This window comes from Protopterus annectens, chromosome 2.part0 (genome assembly GCF_019279795.1).
Source record: "Protopterus annectens isolate FY-2018-M chromosome 2.part0, PAN1.0, whole genome shotgun sequence".
Lineage (NCBI taxonomy): Eukaryota > Metazoa > Chordata > Ceratodontiformes > Protopteridae > Protopterus > Protopterus annectens.
The window spans coordinates 1797335551-1797352147 of record NC_056728.1 but is presented as its reverse complement, the minus strand read 5'-3'; the positions used below and the strand labels follow the sequence as shown (position 1 = coordinate 1797352147).

At 43.3% G+C, this 16597-nt stretch overlaps 1 protein-coding gene across 1 annotated transcript in view; it reads right to left on the bottom strand.

Annotated features, from left to right (window-relative positions):
• Nucleotides 1–16597, bottom strand: part of MFAP2 (microfibril associated protein 2) — a 765069-nt gene that overhangs the window by 234876 nt on the left and 513596 nt on the right. Inside the window, exon 6 of the mRNA XM_044061828.1 lies at nucleotides 1518–1559. Coding sequence (XP_043917763.1) covers nucleotides 1518–1559 — 42 coding nt within the window. The remainder of the gene's footprint in view (nucleotides 1–1517; nucleotides 1560–16597) is intronic.

The window sequence follows — 16597 nt, the reverse complement described above, 5'->3', positions numbered from 1 at the left end:
GGGATCTAAACCTTGTCATCACAATAAACAAAACATGCTGGAGGGATAGGTTCCTGACCCAGAGACTCCCCAGACTCTGGAATAGACTGCCCATACATGTCAAGCAGAGCCCCTCCTTGGCCCTCTTCAAAAGGAACCTTGACAATTGGATGGGAGAAAGGAAATTCACCCTGGGGATCATGTCAGTCACCCTGCTAGACAGGGGACCAGGGAAGTAAACAGTGTGGGAAGAAATAGCCAGGGAATTGTTACGGCTAGGCTTGTTTAGGCCCTAGGGCCGATAGCCTAGTACCAACCTATGAACCTAAGAAAATAGGGATGGAAGGGGGTATGTATTTGGGTAGCTGAACTGCAACAGTGAATGTACTCTAACATTTACATTCATAACATGTTTCAACTCAAGTAAACATATCATTGTACTCACTGTTTCAGCCATTACGTCTGGAGGATTTCCATAACATACAAAAATAGGGTGGTTGGAGAAATAAAATTAAGAGATAAGACTCTGCAGGATAGCAGATGTTAACCCTGCCCTGACAATGGAGACTACCCCTTAGTTGTACTGTCTAGAGAAGGTCTGAACAGAAGACAAATTTGCTGATTCCAGAACAGCCTGTGTGCTTACCCTCTAAAGAAGGCTGTGGTGTCTGCAAGTGATGTACACAATACAGCAATAGTGTCCTGTGTATTTGAAGTGCTATGTGTGATATAAGATACCACATATAAATATTTATTTTTCTAAAGTAAGGGGAATGTTGCATACATATGTAAATTTGAAGTATAGAGTAAACAGGTAACTGTGCCTTTAAGGGAGTTACTGATACTGTGATCAGTGTGTTATTTGACCTTGTTTCTGAGTCATTGTACATTAAACGTTCTTGTTGAATGCATATCATGTGTAATGTCTCTTAGTTGTTTATCTTAACTAGGTGTACAGTTTTCCAGTGTACATATATTACATTTTCATGTGACAACCCTTGGACTTTAATGTTCCTGATGGAATTTAGTTACAGGATATTACAGTTACTGGCACATTGGCTGCAGAGGACCATGCAGTCTTACTAAATGTACAGTTATGTCGCAGTCAGCGGTTCTGTAGTTCCTGCATAATCAATGAAGACTGTACATGTCCCCCCCCCACCAAAGACTCACCCTGCCATAACAGCTCATATATAAGCCCCACTCCAATAATATCTGAAGTGCTTCTATCTACAGCTGTGAAGGTAGCAAGTAACTACAGAATGCAGAAGAACGGAAGAAGGAAGGACGGAGCTTGAAATTGATTGCCTCAGCTAGTGTCTGCATGAACTAGTTCTGTTCCCAGTCCTAGGTTACTAGAACAGTAAGAAAGCTTAACAGTGGCTCAAACATCCATGCTTCCTAGACTACAGACACGCTAAGATTTCCAGAGGTACTTATGAAGATGCAGTTCTGTTTCGTATTTACTATCAGAGCAGATTAGAATCTGTGCCTAGTACAAGAAAATGTGCAGTAAAAATAATAATATTGGAACTTACCCAAAGGGCCAGGCTCTGTTGGTTCTGTTGCAGTAGGCAAAGCTGAAATCAGAGAAAGGAAACCACGATTATTATTTAGCATCCAAGTAATCTTGCATGGAACATGATTGCATCAAAATGTCATTTGGGATTAGTGACTTGATGAAGGGACTCATATGCTTATGAGGTAAACATAGCTGCTACTAAGCATGGACATAGGTGCATCGAAACTGAATGTGCGACAGCAGGACAGTATGTGACAGTTTACTTATAAAAGTATGGGCCATTCATGACAACAGCATCACACAAAGTTCTCGTACCACAACAACCACTTTCTGTGGTGTACAGTTCTGTGCCATGCTAAACTACAACATAACCAAACGTCAGACTTTTCTTGTGTTATCCCATCAAAGACAGTTCATAATGCACATACTACAGGGACTGGGAATCAATGCATGTTACTAACAATCCAGATTCAGCTACTGACTCTAATGTCAGAAAGGTTATTCAAGTGGTGAAGGAGGATGGCTGAGTGGCCAAAAACATATTCTGCTACTACCAGGGTGTATGCTTATTAACACACAGATTGACCGTCCTCTGCTGGAAACGGGTCAATATTACATTCTTGAAAGCCGACAATGTTGAATCTGACATTGTCGATACGAGAATAGCGAAACTGCAGAACATTGAACAAGTAAACAGAAATCTCTGTAAGGGGAGATTTCCATTTACTTCAATGTAGTGCGGTCTCAGAGTTGGTCTATTTAAGTAGCGGGGGGTGTGGGGGGTGCAGGGGGGGCTTGTTATTGAACTTGTGGTAATGACTCTCCAGCATCTATGGTATCTTCTGCCATCACTGATTTTCACTCCTACCCTGAATGGATTATGCATGGGAGGAACAAATAAGTTAATTACATGTGGGTCTATGGCACTATATGCAAACCTGAGGTCACCAAGGTATACGGAAAGTCCAAAAAGTGAATAATCAAGATGACATAAACACATGCATTTTATAACTAAACAAACACATACACATTGTTACCACTTTCTAAATTACACTTGTTACTTAGAAGCAGTACACAACTCTAGAGATATCACTTCAAGATGCAGCCACTGAACAAGTTATATTCCGTAGCTGAGACTGTATATAGTTCTGAGAAATTCCTTGCAAATCTTCCAGGTTTCCCAGTTGTTCACCCTTTGCTTCAAATTCCAAATGCTCAAAGAAAAAAAAAATCATTGGTATGGTGCCATTTGGTGTCTGTCTAACCAACAAGACCATGTAATCCTACACCAAGTGCAGGTTTCATATAAGGAAAGACGAGTTCTATTGTTACAGTGAATACTAAATCACACTAACACAGCAATGGAGCCCAGATGATGTGCTCTTCCTTCTTTTCTTACTTTCTTTCATTCATTTTTTTCTATTTTCAGAATATTGCTTTCTCCAACAAGATACAACACTTAAGGAGCTACCCATGACAGCCCAAAAATAACAACACTTTTGCTTTGGTTGCACTGAACAGCTAACATGCACTGTCACTTGGTAATTAGATGAATTATTCGATATATAAAATCTGCCTGACCAGAGATCTCATTATTTAGACAAGGTTTAGAGACAGTATAGTGGGCTGCTGTCAAAGCTTCTCCACCATCAATGTACAAATCCAAGATTTCTTTAAGAAACAAAATAAGCAATATAAAACCTAAATAACTGAAATTCCCATAGTACCAACTTCAGAAATCCATAACTATAAACTGTTTTTACCTCTCTCCCCAACAGGATCTAGTCTGATGGCTTCTCTACCTGCGTCCAATTAGCCCATTCATTCTGTTGTATTGGGAGCTGGGTATCTGTGGGCTATGCAAGAGCCCTATTTCCCGATCATTCCTTCCCAGGAATACCAGTTAGCTCATAGGTTCCTAGGTTCATAGGTGTTTACTAGGCTAATGGCCCTGAAGCCTTTATAAGCCTAGCCCATAGGATTACCCTGGCATTGTGCCACCCGATCTTAGTTCCCAGTGCCTCTGTCGAGTAGAGCCACTGGAGTGATCCCTGGGGTGAATTTTCTATTTCCCATCCACTCACCAAGATTCCCCTTGAAGAGGGCCAGTGAGGTGCTCTGTTTGACATGTATGGGAAGTCTATTCCATACCATGGGCAGTCTCTGGGTTATGAACCTGTCCCTCTAGCACGTTCTGTTGATTGTGGTAATGAGGTTAAGGTCTCTGGAGCATGTGGTGCGGAGGGATTGGGATTTCTTTAGAAGTGCATTTCTAACAGAGCTGGGTCAGACATGGCTTTGTAAGTCAAGCAGAGATCGCCTCTAAGTAGGCGATATGAGACAGAGAATAGTTGGTGTTTCTTTGAGTCTGTCCATATAGGACAAGTGTTTAAGAACTAGGATCCTCTTTCTGAGGTACTTTTGCGGCCTCTCCAGTTGTTGCAGATGTCTAGTGAGGTACATTCCAAATGGGGCATTGAACTCGATGACTGCCCTAATGAGGGAAGAGTAGAGGGAGACAATGACCTCATTCTTCCTGGATGCAAAATCCTTAGTAATGAGATGTGCCACATAGAAGGACTTTCTGACCACAGTGGCAATGTGGTGGTCAAAAGAGAGGTTGCTGTCAACCTGTGTTCCCAAATCTCTTATAACAACTTCTGTGTTCAGTGGACTACCATCGATGTAGCAATTCATGGGAACTGGGTTTTTCCCAAAGGGGATGATACATTTTTTGGCATTGAGCTTAAGGCCATGGTTCTGACATCAATTGTTGGTCTCAGTGAGGCCTTTCTGTAGGATGTCAACATCACGTGGAGAGCTCCCAACTTGCAATCGACCTGGACAGTAGATACCAAACAACAGAGGATCCAGGACCAAACCCTGTGGGACTCCACTCGTGACTGGTCAGCAGTCTGACTTGGGAGTCAGCTACTTTCACACTGTGGGTTCTATCTATGAGCCAGTTTACAACCCACCTAGTGATATATGGGTTAGTGCCTAGCTTAGTGAGTCTTTCTAGGATTCCTGAGTGGGGAATGGTATCAAAGGCCTTGGCCAGATCAAGGTAGGCTGTATGAACCACCTTGCCTTCATCCACAGCTTTGGTGACTTGACTCAAAGAAGTTGATCAAGTTGAGCAGGCATGATCTACCCTTCACAAAACCAAACTGTGTGGGATCCAGAGTTTGGAGATTCCCTACATCCTTGTTTATTAGGTCCATGACGATGCATTCCATAGCTTTGCATATCAGACCTGTCAGGCTAATGGGGCGATAGTACCCAGGGTCTGTAGTCACTCCTCCTTTGTGGAGAGGGATGACTGTAGCAGTGCACCATTCGGTAGGGACAAAGCCTGAGATGAGGCTGTGATTGAACAGGGCACACAGGTGAGGTGCCAGTTCACTCTGTAGTTCATGTAGAACACAACTAGGGATATTATCAGGTCCCATAGAAGCTGTATTATTGGCCTTGGACAGTGCTGTTTTACCTATACAGCAGTAATACTGGGTGCCAGGCAATCTACTGGTATTGTGATTGGTCCTTTGGGGGGGAGGGGTAAAGTTGGCACTGAATCTGTCAGCCAGTATATTGGCAACATCTGTTGGCTCAATATAGGAGGTACCATTGTGCAGTAACTCAGAGCAAATCTGGGTATTGCCGTGGAGATTCTTTACATAACTGTAGAAGGCCTTGTGGTTGTCTTTACTATCTGTTGCAATTCTGTTTTCATAGCTAGCTTTAGAAGATTTGATGAGGGATCTCAACTTTTTGTTGAGGCTGATAAGGGAATTTTTCCAGTCTTGGGACTTCACCTTATTCTGCATCAGATTCCTCCTTCTGTTGTAGAGTTTGTTTATGGCAGGGGACCACTAGATTGGCTTCCTTTTGTGGAGGACAGCATCTTGGTTCTATTAGGTATGCCAAGATCCAAACATTTGTGTATGTGTTTGAACAGTGCATTGGTGTATGATTCGGCGGTCATGCAACTATTCTCCATTTGCATGGGTGCCGTGAAGAAGTTTTTCATGGTGGTTACTTCTGCGGGTGGGGGTGTGTGGATTTCCAAGGTGATTAGTTTGTGGTCGGATCTAACCAAGGAGGAGTTGACTATTGGTGTAGAGCAACAGTCGCCCATGTTAGTAATGACCAGGTCAAGGATGTTGCTACCTCTAGTGGGGGCTAAAGGCTCTTCGTTGAGAGTAGGGTGGTAAGGAGTGAGCCAACTTATCCTCTTCTATGGTACAGTACATCCCCTTCTCTCTGGCAGCTCTTCAGAGCTCTTCTATGTACTACCCTCCAAAGGGAAGTGGACCTCCGCATACTGAATTCCCCCAGGCTCACTGTGTGAATTGCACATGGCAGTACAGGTTTGGTAGGCTTAAGCTCCCCTGGGGCAACAACTAATACTAGGTTTCAAGCATGTGGGAAGCCAGAGCTGCCTCCCTTCTCCCCAGGATGGATGAGCTGGCCATGGTTCCTCACTCCCATCCTTTCCCACCAGCTCCTACAGGCACCCAAGCTGTTACTTGAACTTGGGTCACTTGCAACTTAGTCAGACATTTCTCCTTCTATTTCATGGAGCTTGCTGAGCTATAAATTGTTTTAGTTTTCATCTGTCTCCCTCAGACAAAGACCTCCCAGTGGCCCATGTGCAATATGTTCCTTGCTAAACTAATAAATGAATCAGCTAATCATATGGCTATATTTCACATGAGATTCACTGGTCTGTTTTTAATTCTGGTCAAGCCACCAAAATGTGCTAAATTTCTCTGACCTAATCTGCTCTCACTTTAGCCTTTTTTTCTTTTTTTAATATTTTATTTCTTTTGGGCCAAGCTATTTTTTAATGAAATAGTTTTTGTCTGTGCTTTTTCATTTAATAAGTTGAATGTGAGGAGGGAAGATTGAAGGAAAAGCAAATCCCAAAGGACTCATTTGCAGTTGAATGCAAGCTAGGAGCAGTCATTGAATCCCCAAATAACTTAGCCATCCTGCAGGGAGGGTTTCCCCAAATAAATAATCAATGTCAAAAATCATGGACTGAAACTAAATGCCAAAAAATGCATTAGTGTATCCTGTGGGAAGTCATATACCACCAGGGAACTACCACATTGACAACAGGATCCCAATAGTTGACCCAGTTGTTCAGGATTTTGGAATGTATGTGGTCAGTGACCTAACTTGAGACCACTATGTGTCCATTGTCATAAGAAAGTCCTTCTACATTGCACAACTTATAAGGAAAGGGATTTTGTCTAGATCTAGGGATATCGTTGCCCCCCCCCTTTACTCAGCTTTCATAAGGCCAGTCATTGAATATAATGCCCCTTTGGCATGTATCGGTCCAGACACATGGAACATCCACAGAGGTGTCTTACTAAAAGGATATGAGGCCTAAACAATATGACCAACACAGTCCGACTCAAAGTCCTATTACTATACTCAGTATCCTACAGAATGCTAAGAGGTGACCTGCGTCTGGTGTACAAGGCATCCTCTGAACCAGTACTGATGGATTTACTGCACATCAGCAAGTCAAATGGCATTAGAAATAGCTTAGGGATCTAAACCTCTTCTGCAACATTAACAGAACAGTTTGGAGGAACAGGTATATCTCACAGATGGTACCACTACTCTATAACAGACTACACATCCGTGCAAAATAAAGCTCATTCCTGTCCATACTCAAGCACAACTTGGATTTGTGGATGGGAAAACAGAAAAGTTCCCCCAGGACTGCCCTCTGTACTACTAATGGACAGATACAGCTCCTAAATGCTTTATCCCATGCAAGGGTCCCCTCAGATTACCTAAGGTATGATCCCACTTATTCTCACTGGGGTAATATATATATAACTTTAGAGCACGAGATGGATAAGGCCAGTCTAACACCAAATGGGTAGGTTAATTCAAGCACCAGAGGGGAAACTGGAAACAGCCCACAAGGGCAGCTAGCCTAGTACTTACCTATGAACCTGTAAGACAAACTGGAAATGATGAAACAAGGTTTTAATGAAGATTGCTTCCAGTTTGCACTAGTTTTCAATGTTTGCAGCTCTTAAACTAAAGTTTTTCTCTTCAAAAGTGTTTTTTCTTTGTATATATATTTATTTTCTGCACTATGTGTGTGTCAAAAGAGGTAGCAATAAAGGATTCCTAATTATAAGGATCTTCCAGTTTTTGATGAGAAAATGCTGTATGACAGCTGGAAAGATGAAACAGTAAATTTGGAGATGTGTTACTGACTTAACAGTTAAAAAAGAGAAACCATGAATTCATCTTTTAATTTTTTTTCAGGCTGATCTGAGAACATAGTTTTAGAAATACCTGCAAATGAACTGAACCAATACACAAGTACTGATGAACTGACTGAAATACTTGATGTGAATGCTTTCTTGACTCTGGAATACACGTTGCTAAGGGAAGAGAAAGACCAAGCTTATGAGGTGTATACACTGTCTATGAGTGGTAATAGTGATTTTGTATGTAGACAACAGGAATCCCATGTTTAAAATGGTCTTTTTCTCGCTACAGATTATTTGCAGCTATCCAATTTTAGGTTTCAATTCATTGAAACAGAGGTTGGTCAAGTGAAGGAAAAGGGGACAAAGTCATTGGGTTGCCAGAAAAAGTAGACCTGGTGTAGTCTATGACCTCAGTTATAAACTGTTCCACTGAATAGAGCATTTATGATGTAAACAAAGTGGTGCAGGAAGTAAATTCAGAAAAAGTAGTTCTGAAATTTTACAATCTAGGGGAAGATTCCTCTTAAGAACTAGTTGTCTTTAGTGTTTACTAGTGGAGGAACTCATGGTGGATATGTCATTGTGTGGGTGGGAAAATAAGGAACATTTCTCTCTTTCTGCTGACAGTAATATAGACCTTGGGGAGCTGCTCATAGTACAGTAGTAGGAGGCACTTTCATTAACAGATGGAACCTGTACGACAAATTGGAGATGAGGAAACAAGGTTTTAATGAAGATTGCTTCCAGTTTGCACTAGTTTTCAATGTTTGCAGCTCTTAAACTAACGTTTTTCTTGTCAAAAGTGTTTTTTTTCATTGTACATTTATTTCCTGCTCTATGTGTGTGTCAAAAGAAGTAGCAATAAAGGATTCCTAATTATAAGGATCTTATAATTTTTAATGAGAAAATGCTGTATGACAGCTGGAAAGATGAAACAGCAATTTGGAGATGTGTTACTGACTTAAGAGTCAAAAAGGAGAAACCATGAATTCATCTTTTCATTTTTTTTCAGGCTGAGCTGAGAAAGTACAGTTGTGTACACTTACCATAAATGTAGATATTCGAGTGTATTCACTGTTGCAGTCATCACATTTGGGTTATCTGCCTGCAGGTAGCCCTCAGCCGGCCTGAATACCAGAGTCTTCGGATTTCTGCATTAGATGCTGTCACTTCTTCCTTGATGTCAGGTCGTCAGGTGTATAAAACATGCAGCCGACGCCATTACATCAGTTTTTCTTGCCCTAGATGTCAGGTGCCCCCACAACAGGGAGCAATTAAATGTTATGGTAAACCTCCATCAAAAAGCAAATACACAAGAAAAAATAAAAATACCAACAAGAAGGAGAGGTAGAGCCAAGAGAAGTCAGGGGGCTGGAGGGAGGGTAACCAGGACTGCAACAGTGAATACACTCGAAAATCTACATTTATGGTAAGTGTACACAACTGTGCTATGTTCTTCGTGTTTCACTGTTGCAGTCATCACATTTGGGTAGGGAAGGGAGGAGGAAGTTAAAGAGCATTAGGGCCAGCTATTAATCACTGCAAGACTGCAGTGGCAAATCCAGCTCTGTATTTAGAAAAGACAGGCAAGTGGTAATGCTTGGTGAAGGTATGTACAGAGCTCCAGGTAGCAGCTTCTAGGATGTCCCTGGTAGGGACCCCTCTGAGAAATGCCACAGAGGTAGATGCATCCCTGGTGGAATGTGATCCTATCCCATGTGGGATAGGTTTTCCATGGTGTTTGTAACAGAAATGAATGCAATGGTCTATCCATTTGGAAATAGTTTGCTTTGAAATGGCCGTCCCCTTTGCCCCTGCAGCAAAGCTAACAAGCAGCTGTTCAGATTTTCTGATAGGCTTAGTCCTGTCCAAATAGAATCTAAGTTGTCTGTGCACGTACAGAGAGCGCAGTATTCATTCCCCTTTGTTTTGTGGATTAGGGAAAAAAGTAGGCAAATGAATGGACTGATTTAGGGCCACAGAAGATACCACCTTGGGCATAAAGGAAGGATTAGTCCTGAGGGAAACCCTGTCCACATGGGAGATAATGGAGGGTTCCACTGCCATGAGGGCCTGTAATTCAGACACTCTTCTTGCTGAAATGATGGCTAGAGGAAGGCTGTTTTCCAAGAAAGGAATTTCAACTCTGCTGTAGCAGCTGGTTCAAAAGGAGGAAGAGTAAGCTTTTCCAATACAAAGTTAAGGTCCCAGGCTGGAGTGGGAGCTCTTCTGGGGGGTCTTAAATTTTTGGCTCCTCTAAGGAATTGCTTTAGCAAGGGATGAGAGAAGAGGGGTGGCTCAGTATTATAATGTGCTGAAATAGCAAAGGCATGAATTTTAATTGACGAGAAGGAAAGGCCCTTGTGGAGCATTTCTGTTAAGTACTGCAGAATATGACGTAAGCTGGGCACCGTTGTGCCCATCCCCTATGCCAGGCTCCAGGAACAGTATCTTTTACACTTTTCAGCATAGGATTTTCTAGTCCTAGGCCTCCTTGCCTCCAGAATGACAGCCAGTACCTGCTTACTGAGGGATGCTAGGGGAGAGCTCAAGGAATTAGCCAGGCTGCAAGGTTCACGGTTTGAAGCTGAGGGTGCAGAATCTGGACTGCCTGCTGGGACAGCACGGAAGGGGTCTTAGGCAGGTGCCATGGTTGTAGCAGTGTCATAATGTGCAAGAGGGGGCACCAGTGCTGGTGTGGCCAGTCTGGTGCAATCAGTATTGCCCTTGGCTTGTTCTGTTTGATCTTTAGTAGAACCTTCGAGAAGAGAGGCAGGGGGGGAAAGGCATAAACTGAGAGGCTTTCCTAGGTAAAGGACAGGGCATCCACTTTCCATGCTTGTGCAGAATTTGTTCAATTGGTAGTTCTGAGGGGAGGCAAATAGGTCTATCTCTGGAGTCCCCCATTTGACCCTCAAGAGGTTGAATATTTTGGTTTCTAGTTTCCATTCGTGTAGGTCCATGAGATTTCTGATTAAGTCGTCTGTCAGTGAATTTAGTTTGCCTGGCAGGAATTGAGCTTGCAGGTGTACTTGGTAGCTCAAGGCTGTGTTCCACACAGCCATGGCTAGTCTGCAGAGAGGGTATGAGTGGGTTCCCCCCTGCTTGTTTATGTACCACATAATTGTGGTGTTGTCTGTCTTTACCAATATTTGTCCTGGAAGAATACGGTCTTTGAAGGCTGTCAGAGCATTCTGTACAGCTAACATTTCTTTTTGACTGATATGCAGGTGCATCTGTCTTGGGTTCCATCTGCCCTGAATGCACTGCCCTGCCATGTGAGCCCCCCATGCATAGTCTGATGTGTGTGTTGTTAGGGTTTGGGCAGAAGGGGATAGAGTGAAAGGGAGTCCCTTGTTGTGGTAGCAGGCTTCTGCCCACCAAAGGAGCTCTGTCTTTATACATGGAATGATAGAAATCATTGTTTCCAGGTCCTGAGAATGTTGATACCTTAGGCTTTTTAGATACCATTGGAGTTTCCTCATATGCAGTCTTGCATATGGAATTAGTAGAATGCAAGAGGCCATGAACCCCAGGGCTTGCAGTATTTTCCTTGCAGATAGCTGGGGTTTTGTGGCCAATAGTTTGAAGTAGGTTGTCAAATAAACTTGTTTCTCAGGAGTGAGGAATGCCATCTGGGAAGTTGTGTTCATGTTTGCTCCCAGGAATACAATCTGTTAGCAGGGTACTAGGTGAGATTTATTTTCGTTGATGGTGCACCCCAGTGAGGTTAGAAGTTTCTTTACGAATGCCAGGTGTTGTAATAGCAAGTCCTGGCTTTCTTGAATCAGACAATCGTCCAAGTACGGGTAAATTTGAATATTTCTCTGCCTGCAAAATGCAATGGCTGGAGCTAGACACTTTGTAAATACCCTGGGCGCAGTAGATAAGCCAAAGGGAAGTGCAGAGAACTGAAAGTGCATGGAGCCTGCCCTGAAGTGTGTAGGTATTTCCTGCAAGATTCCCTTACTGGGATGTGCAGGTAAGCTTCCCAGCCAGGCATTCTTGGCTAGCATGGGAAGAAACTGTTGCTGAGTTAGCATTTTGAATTTGGGAACTACCAGAAAGGTGTTGAGAATAGAGACGTCCAGGATAGGACACCAGGAGTTGTCTTTTTTGGGTACCAGAAAAAGTCTTGAATAAAAACCTTGTCCCCTTTGTTCTGCTTGGACAGGCTGAACAGCCCTAATATTGACAAGTGAGGGAACGTACTGCTGGGCCTCCGCCCATTGATTTGGGGGTAGGTCTGGCCAACCATTTGGGGTTGGTAGTGTGTGGAAGTGGAATCTGTATCCTTGGGAAACTATGTTCAAAACCCATTTGTCCTGGTTATTGAGTTCCCAGTTTTTTGCATGCAGGGTGAGCTTTCCTCCTAAGGGAGCAGGTAGTTCAGCAGGGCTTGGAAGGGTTAAGGTTAAGTCATTGTGCCATTTTTCTGTAGGGGGGTGGCTTACTACTCCCTGCTTTGGAAGTGGGAGCCCCCCACTGATTAGGTCTGTGCGTAGCCTGAGACTGTAGCCTAGGTGGTCTGCTGTTCCTGGGTATGGACTGAGAAGGCCTAGAAGGGACTGGAAAGGGCCATTTCTTTTAAGGTCAATGCATACTGAATCTGGGAGGCTGTACGTGTATAACAGTTTGCATAGATTTAGCTTTTTCCTCCATCCTTTTGAGGACTTCTTCTGCTTTGTTGCCAAAAAGGCGGTCTTCGTTTAAGGGAGCATCCAGTAATTTAGCTTTTACATGAGCTGGCAAGTTTTGTTCCTTAAGCCAAGCATGCCTTCTAAGTACAGACCCAGTGACAGCAGCCCTGCAAGATGCTTCTAAAGCATCAAAACCACATTGCAAAGTATGTTTACCAACTTGTTCTGCAGAATGCATTAAATCCTGTAATTCTTTGTGTTCAGTACAGTCTGGAATCAACATCATTTTCTGTTTAAGTAGCCCCATAACATGCTGCTGATACTTGAACATATGAAACTGGCAATTTAAAGCCCTAATAGTCAAAGTAGCAGAAGTGTAAACCTTCTTATCCCATCTGCCTAAGGCTCTAGAATCTCTATCAGAAGGGGTAGGATTTTTGGCAGCAGTAGCCTTAATGCCTTTTGGTCCTTGGGAAATGTTCTCTGGATCCGCAGAAGGATTCTTGAAGAGGAACTTGTGAGAGTAAGGTACTCTGTAATACCTGTCAGGTTTTCTGGGACCTGGAGGTAAAGTGTCTGGGGTAAGGCTAGATTCCAAGAAAGCATCATCTACAATGTCCAGAACAGGAGGGATAGCTAAAGGCCTGTGTTGAGGTAGGAGTAAGAATTTCAAGTCTCATTTTGAACTCACAGTAATCCTGGCACTCCCAGCGGAAATGCTCCCTAAGAGTGTGCAAGGTTTCACCGAAAGAAAAATCTTCTGGAGGTTAAGCAGAGGGAATGGAATCCTCTGCATCAGAATCTTCATACATAGATAATGGTAAATCCTGGTAATCAGAAGGAGCAGAAATATCAGATTCCTGATCAGAAGAATCAGAAAGAAAATCAGTTCTAGGTCTCTGGGGAAGGTTGGCTTCCCCTAATTAAGGTAATAAGGTCTTCAGCCATTCTAAGCATTTGTTTTTTTATGCATATGGGCCTGAGCCTGCAGTTTGGTCGTCGGTTTTCTAGGTGTAGTGCAAGTTTTTGGCCTGGATGAAAAATATGGCGTTGGTTAATATGAATGTCTGTAGGCCTGAATGCACCCTCAGAAGCTGGTGCCTGCACAGCGGCTCCGGACCCTTCCAAGGTACAGACATCCACAGGTTCCATAGTCAAAGAAGCATCTTGCGGCATACTGGACTCCGAATGGGTCTCAGTAGAGGCCTGCAAATCAGACGTAGCGGGTATCAGGGGCTGCAAAAGCGCTTCACTGAATACCGGCGGACTGGTGACTAGTTTAACGGAAGCGTCGCTGGCAGTTTTGGACCTATGCGGTCTGTCTCTGTCTTTATCCTTATGTTTTTTAGGAAGATCAGCAGTCGGATGGCTTGACAAAGCAATTTCAGAGTAGACAGAATGAGTACGAAAGTAATTAGCTGCAAAAATAGCCCGACAACAAATAGTTCAGGCGTTGAACAAGGCACAAAACTGACAACGAGGGATGTCGTGGTCTGGGCCTAAACAGGGGATGCAGTAAGAATGAAAATCGCTATGAGTATTTGCTTTCCACAGGTAAGCCAATTGTTAACTTTTACCGACATCGGTTAGAGCAAGAAAAAGGATTCCCGACAGGGTGCTTAGCTTTTTTGAAGACTTCAAGTCGGAAACTCGAAAACTAAAATTTCAGGAGTCGGCCGACCAGCATTTGCAAACTGATACTGCTTTGGACACCACACGGCAAGAAAGACTGATGTAATGGCATCGGCTGCATGTTTTATACCCCTGGCGACCTGACGTCAAGGAAGAAGCGACAGCATCTGATGCGGACATCCGAAGACTTTGGTATTCAGGCCGGCTGAGGGCTACCTGCAGGCAGATAACCCAAATGTGATGACTCCAAAGTACAGTTGTGTACACTTACAATAAATTTAGATGTTCGAGTGTATTCACTGTTGCAGTCATTACATTTGGGTGATCCTGCTGGCAGGTTGCTCTCAGTCGGCCTGAATTCCAAAGTCCTGGGTCCTGCGTCAGCTGCTATCACCCCTTCCCTGATGTCAGGTTGTCAGGGGTATAAAAGATGCGGCCGACGCCATTTTCTTTAGTTTTTCTTGCCCCAGATGTCAGGTGCCCCCTAAAAAAGGGAAGCCAAAATTTATATATATATATATATATATATATATATATATATATATATATATATATAAAACTACATGCACCAATATAAACTTTACCTTCATCTACAAGCAAATACACCACATATGTTGTATAAATCAGAGCAGGAAAGATAGGTTCCAACAGAAGAAAGGGGGATAGCGGGTGGGTAACCTGGACTGCAACAGTGAATACACACGAACATCTACATTTATGGAAAGTCTACACAACTTTACTATGTTCTTCGTGTTTCACTGTTGCAGTCATTACATTTGGGTAGAGTCCCAAAGCTATGGATGGGAGGCTGGAGCTAAACGGCATTAGGAGCGGCTATGAGGCCCTGCAGAACTGCAGTGGCAAAGCCTGCCCTGGATTTAGAGTAGAGTGGCAGATGATAGTGCTTTGTAAAGGTGTGCACTGAACTCCAAGTAGCAGCCTCTAAAATGTCCTTGGTTGGTACTCCCCTGAGAAAGGCTGCTGAAGTGGCTGCAGCTCTTGTTGAATGTGGCCTAATGCCCTTAGGCACTGGCTTGCCATGGTGTAAGTAGCAGAAATTAATGCAATGGCCTATCCACTTTGAAATAGTCAGCTTTGAGATAGCCTTTCCTTGTGATCCTGCAGCATATGCCACTAGTAATTGCTCTGTCTTTCTGAAAATTTTGGTTCTGTCCAAGTAGAATCTAAGCTGTCTGTGTACGTCCAAAGAATGCAGAATTCTCTCCCCCTTGTTCTGTGGATTTGGATAAAAAGTTGGCAGATGAATAGTTTGGTTAAAAGCCAAACTGGACACCACCTTAGGCATAAATGTTGGGTTCGTCCTCAGAGAGACCCTGTCTGGATAAAAAATGATAAAAGTTTCCTCAGCCATGAGCGCCTGTAGCTCTGAAACTTGGCTTGCAGAAGTGATAGCTAGGAGCAGAGCTGTTTTCCAAGATAAAAACTTTATATCAGCAGTAGCAGCTGGCTCAAAAGGAGGCAGGTTGAGTTTTTCCAAGACATAGTTGAGGTGCCATGCAGGCATTGGTGATCTCCTTGGAGGCCTTAAATTGTTGGCTCCTCTAAGGTACTGTTTTAATAAGGGATGAGAGAAGATTGGTGGCTCTGTATTGTAGTGAGACAAAATGGCAGAGGCATGAATTTTGATAGATGAAAAAGATAGGCCTTTGTCCAGCATCTCAGTTAAGTATTGCAAAATCTGAGGAATATTTGGCACAGCTGTATCAGTTCCTTGTGTCTGGTTCCAAGCACAGAATCTCTTCCATTTTCCAGAATAAGATTTTCTAGTACTAGGCCTTCTGGCCTCCAAAATGACATCCATCACAGCTTTACTGAGAGGTGTGTTTTGTATGTTTACATTATCCGCCATGCTGCCAGGTTTAAAGTCCTGAGTTGGCTGTGCAGGATCTGACTGTTTTGCTGGGACAGTAGATGAGGTATTTGAGGTAAGGTCCAAGCTGGGCATTGAGACAAGTTCTTTAGGATTGGAAACCAGTACTGGCAAGGCCAGTCTGGGGCAATCAGTATCATTTTTGGCTTCTCCAGTTTGAACTTTAGGAGTACCTTGGGGAGGAGAGGCAGTGGGGGAAAGGCATATACTGTTTTTTCCAGCTGAAAGATAGGGCGTCCACTTTCCATGCTTTTCTGTGATAAGTCCTTGTGCAGAATCTTTTTAGTTGGTAGTTGTGAGGGGAAGCAAATAGATCTATGTCCGGGCATCCCCATTTCCTTGTTATCATGCTGAAGACTTGTGGATCCAGCTGCCACTTGTGGGGATCCATGAGGTTTCTGCTTAGTTCATCTACCAGAGTACTTTTCCTTCCTGGCAGGAATTGTGCCTGCAGATGTACTTGGTAAGTCAATGCTGTGTCCCACAAAGTCATGGCTAGTCTGCAAAGGGGGTAAGAATGTGTGCCCCCCCTGCTTGTTTATATACCACATGACCGTGGTGTTGTCTGTCTTTATCAGTAGTTGTCCCGGATGAAGTAGGTCCTTGAAGGCTATCAGGGCATTCTGAACAGCTAGCATCTCTTTTTGATTGATATGTAGATACATTTGGGTTGAGGACCATGTGT